Raw genomic sequence first — 5,491 nt, 5'->3', positions numbered from 1 at the left:
GAGAAATACAAAATATTTATAAATGGTATTCTTCTAATTTACCCATGGATGAAAGAAGAAAGTTCAAATAAGATATTTCGAGGTGTATGAAAACAACACAAAAATACAGAAATTTGTGAATGCAACTAAAGCAGTGCTCAGATATAAATATGTGGTTTAAAATTTTTATATTTGAAAAGAAAGATCTCTGGATACTTAAGTTCCCACTTTAAGAAACTAGACAAAGAGAGATAATTAAATCTAAAGAAAGTCACAGAAGAAAAACGGTAAAGATTAGACAATAAAACTGAAAACGGAAAACAGCACATAAAATCAAATGAAAGCTTAGTTATTTAAAAAGTTTTTTCAATGGTAAGCAGAAAAAAAGTCACAAATTATCAATATCAGAAATGCAAGAGGGGAAACTACTGACACAACTGACATTCAACAGATAATAAAACAACATGGGCTACTATAATAAATTAGGGTGGCTTAAATAACAAATATTTATTTTTCTTGGATTGAGAGGCTGGAAGTCTCAGAATAGGGTGCCAATACAGTTGCATTCTTGTGAGTGACCTCTTTGGGTTATAGACTATTCTTGCAATAGACTCACATGGTGGAAGGTAAGCTAGCTAGCTGTGGTATCTTCTTGTGAGGGCATTTTAATCTATCTTTTTAAACCAGAAAAGCAAATAACTAACTGTATTTGAGCACTCTAGAAAGAAGCGGTAGGAGAATATGGACTGTAACCAGAGGGAGTTTTTTGGATTCTTAGAACTTTATTCCTTTGTTTTAGAACACTGACATCATATTATTTGATTCAGTAATTCAAATCCTTAAATGTTTTCTTTTACCTGGGCTCTCAGGCGAGACTTTAATGTTCTTATTATCTGAATTCAAACCTGAATGATAACAGAACATGAAATCTAAATTATTTTACTTTGATTGACTAACAACTTTACCATTCTATTATAACAATTTTTCTAAGTTTTATATTTAGAGATAGCTTACTTAGCCAGTCAATATGCTCTAATCTTTTACATATATTGACTGGGAGATATGCTTGATCTAAATTATGTCAATCTTTATGTAATGCCATTTGTTTATATGGCTTCACAACAAAAACTTTCAATAAGTGTATATTAATTTTTTTTTTTTGAGTTGGAGTCTCACTCAGTCACCCAGACTGGAGTGCAGTGGTCACTTCCAGTGACCGCAGCCTTGACCTGCTGGGCTCCGGCGATCCTTCCATCTCAGCCTTCCAAGTAGCCAGAACTACAGACATGCGCTACCAAGCACGGCTGGTTTTTTGATTTATTGTAGAGATGAGGTCTTGTTGCCCAGGCGGGTCTTGAACAGGCGGGCTCAGGCAATCTACTCACTTCAGCCTCCCTAGGCATGGGATTACAGGCTGAGCCACCGAGCCCAGCTAGTGCATATCACTTCTAATAATTAAGATGATTTTACATTTTCTTCTAGGAATTATATTAAATATTATATTTTTTTTAATTTCTGGAATGATTTATTAGTACAGACAAAGGCTAAGATGCATATGAAAAGATGTTTGACATCATTAGTGACAAAGAAACTGTTATGGACTGTGTCCCATCCCCAAATTCATATGTTGAAGAACTAACCTCCAGTAATACTGTATTTGGAGACAAGGCCTTTAGGACGTAATCCAGGTTAAAATGAGGCCATAAGGATGAGGCCTTAATCCAGTAGCACTGGTGTCCTTACAAGAAAGGGAAAAAACACCAGGGTGTTCTCTCTCTCCCCCAGTGGCTACGCACAGAGGAATAGTCATGTGAGAACACAGCAAGAAAAGCGGTTTTCAGCAAACCAGGAAAGAGAGGCCTCACCAGAAACCAACTTACTGGCATCCTGATCTTGGACTTTCAGCCTCCAGAAATGAGAGAATTTCTGTTGTTTGATCCACTCAATCTGTGGTATTTTATTATGACAGCCCTAACTGCCTAATAAAGAAAAACAAATCAAAATCACAAGGAAATGCCACTTCACATCTACCAGGATGGATGGAATCAAACAAATGTTGGTAAGAATATGGAAAAATCTGAATCCCTATGGGCTGTTGTTAGGAATGGAAAATGGTGATGTCATTTAGAAAAACAGCCTGGCAGTTCCTTAATCAGATAAACGGAAGTACCACACAACCCAGAATTTCATGCCTAGGCATAAAAACATATGTCCATGCAAAAACTTGTAAATGAATGTTAATATCAGCATTATCCATAATAGCCAAAAGGTGGTAGTCCAAGTATCTACTGACTGATGAATGGAAACACAGGCAGTATATCCAAACAATGAAATAGTATCTGGTCATAAAAAGGATGAAACACTGATATATGCTATAACATGAACCTTTTAAACATTAAGTGAAGCAAAAGACGCCAATCACAAGTGACCACATACTATATGATTCAATTTATACAAAATGTCCAGAATAGGCAGATCTGCAGAGACACAAGTAGATTAATGTCTACTTAGAGCTGGAGCAGTCAGGGGTATAAAAGAGTGACAACTAAAGGGTACAGATTTCTTTTTGAGGTGATGACGTTTGTACATAAAGTCGTCACTTAGAGGATTGGATCTAGGACTCCTTTGAATACCAAAATCTATGGATGCCCAAGTCCTTGATATAAAATGGCACAGTATTTACATATAACCTATGCAAATCCTCTGGTATTTTTTAAATGGTCTCCATATTACTTACTAGCCTCATAAAACAGAGACAGTAGACAGTTGTATACTATATTGTTTAGGGAATAATGACAAAAAAGTCTGTTCATTTTCAGTAGAGATGCACTTTTTAAAAATAGTTTCAATCTATAATTGCTGGAATCCATGGATGCAGAACCCATGGATACAGAAGGCACACTGTATCTATAAACACATTAAAAGCCATTGAATTATACACTTTGAATGGATTGTATGAGATGCAAATTATATCTCAATAAGCTGTTACCCAAAAAAAAAGAAAAACTTCTTAAGGTGTTCTTCTGATAAGATCTATCAACCCAAGGCTACTTCTGTCAACACTCACTCACCTGGGTACTTCTGGTTTAGGAATTTGACTTCTAGGGACCATGGTTCTTCTCCTTGCTCCAACTTGAGGATAACCTTGGGTTTGGTAATGCAACACCCTGTAATAAAATAATTGAGGGCATAAATGGAACAGATTCATGAGCACTTGGATGGAAAAAGACACAGTTATAAAAGTATTAACTGAGAATATCCATCTGATGTTTTCCAAGGGAAGATAATGACAAAAACTCTTTCTGTTTCTGTAAACGCTTCAATTACATTAGACCTTTTAGTCCTAAGTCTATGAAGCCTTTAATCTCTATAAAGAAATCTATGTGTCTTGATAATAAAAAAAAAAAAAAAAGCAAACATGCTACAGAAGGAGTCCCACGGCAGGTCCGCTCACCCACTGCAACAAGGTGGCCGTAGTTCTCCAGCATCACATCCCTGTATAGGCTCCGGTCCCTGGGGCCCATCCTCCTCCATTCCTCCTGGGTGAGCTCCACGATCACATCCTCGAATGACACGGATCCCTTCAGCAACATATTTTGTTCAATGTCTCGGAATTAGGTGACACAGAAAATACCTGAGAACTTTTCCTGTTTACTTTTGAGGCTCAAAAACAGTTGGTTATAGAGGCTTATTTTGAACCAAATTTCATCTTAAAACTTGTCACTCAGCTAGTTTAAAAGGTTTCTAATTTACCATACTGCATCTATATACATTTATGAATTCAAGATATTTTTAAGACAGAAAAATTCAATGTAATTAAACCATCTACAACTCTTCATGCACATTCCTGGGATGATTCTATTCTCTTGGAAGTTCACACCCTCCTTTAACTTCATCCCTGTAATTACTGAGAGCCAAGGAAGAAATACATGTGAGCCATAGAGAGATAGCTGACCAAACTTATATATAAGTAAATATATGAAAACAGAGAAATCTAGAGCTCATGAAGAACAAGGAACAGCTTACAAAGAAGTTGGAACCAATGAGACCATAGTAAGAAAACACTATGTACACTGAAGTAACAGCAATTGACATAAGAATAGGATATAATCACAGAGCAGAAGCAGAAACCATCTCATGATTATCGCTTGAGGTAGCAACCTAGTCTAGCTGTGTGAGAGGCCTCTCTCTCGGTTTTTTGTTTTATTTTGTTTTTAATTGACACAAAGACAAATCTTTCAAATAAGATCTCACTTATATATGGAATTTAAGACAGTAAAATGCATATAAGTAAAGAAAGAATAGAATGGCAGTTACCCGAGTCTGGGGGAGAGGGGGAGAGGAATAAGAGATGTTGGTCAAAGGATACAAAGCTTCCATTAGACAAGAGGAACACATTTTCAAGATACTGTACAGAATAGAACTCTAGTTAATAGTAATATAATGTATGTTTCAAAATAATCAGCTTCTTGATGGTGTCAAAAACTGACAATTGAGAAACAAAAGGAAAAACATGTGACATGTTTGAGTGAGACATCTGTTCAGGTTGTTACAAAGGGGTGTGTGAGACATAAAGCTGGAATTGCCCTTTAAACCAATATACATGATTTCAGAACACAGAAGGCAAGTCTAGGATGAAAACAAACACTTAGGAATCATTAGCACTCTTAGCTGGTAACTGAAGTTATTAAAGACAATCAGACAGCTCCTTGAGCACACTGGGATTAAGGAAAAGTACCAAAACAAAAACACTTGAGGACTACATATATTAAAGAGGCAGGCAAAAGATGTACAGGCAAGAAGTCAGAGAAGGTTTCTGAAAAACAGTAATAAAATCCAGAGGATAAAGTCCAGAGGATAAAATCCAGAGGATAAACTAAGAAAACAGAAAGTTTCTATACCAAAAGACTTCAAATTCAAACTAACGAGTGATGTCAGCAAAAATACTGAAGTTGAAAAAATTCTCTCTTCCATAAAAGCAATGAGAAACTGGCAGCAATTACAGAATCAACTTTTTCTGAAAGCTAATCAAAGGCTTCAAGCAATCTATACAGGAATATTTATACAAAAAAATTATACAATATGCCTGTAATCCCAGAGGACTGCCTGAGCCCACAGGTTCAACAGCCTGGGCAACTTGGCAAAACCTCATCTCACAATAAACCAAAAACTTAGCTGGGCGTGGTGGCACACACCTGTAGTTTCAGCTACTAGGAAGGCTAAGATGGAAGGATCACCTGAGCCTAGCAGGTTGAGGCTGCAGTAGCTGTATCACTCCAGCATGTATGACAGAGTGAAACTTCAATTGAAAAAAAAATTGAAAATGTTTTTAATAAGCCTGCAACATTGGGAGAACCATAGTTCTGCATCATCTTAACTTGTCCTATTTTCATCCGTCTCTCTCCAGCTACACATTAGCTTTGAGAACCAATCATCTCAGATAAGAGCAAAAACCAGCAGCCTGGCAACCACTGGAGGAGCCAGAAGTGGGTTAGAGTTGTCAAAAGCCTGT

General features: G+C 36.7%; 1 protein-coding gene across 1 annotated transcript in view; it reads right to left on the bottom strand.

The window, feature by feature from the left end:
• Positions 1–3,646, bottom strand: part of LOC103259101 (zinc finger protein 658-like) — a gene marked incomplete at its 3' end in the record, with an annotated part of 5,766 nt that extends 2,120 nt beyond the window's left edge. The window contains exons 1-2 of the mRNA XM_008056768.2: positions 3,434–3,646; positions 3,051–3,146 (exon numbers count right to left, since the gene is read on the bottom strand). Coding sequence (XP_008054959.2) covers positions 3,051–3,146; positions 3,434–3,572 — 235 coding nt within the window. The remainder of the gene's footprint in view (positions 1–3,050; positions 3,147–3,433) is intronic.
• Between the last annotated feature and the right edge of the window lie 1,845 nt (positions 3,647–5,491).

This window comes from Carlito syrichta, unplaced genomic scaffold (assembly GCF_000164805.1).
Source record: "Carlito syrichta isolate Samal-C Ts95f unplaced genomic scaffold, Tarsius_syrichta-2.0.1 Scaffold302512, whole genome shotgun sequence".
Taxonomy (NCBI): Eukaryota; Metazoa; Chordata; class Mammalia; order Primates; family Tarsiidae; genus Carlito; species Carlito syrichta.
This window is presented reverse-complemented; position numbering and strand designations above follow the sequence as displayed.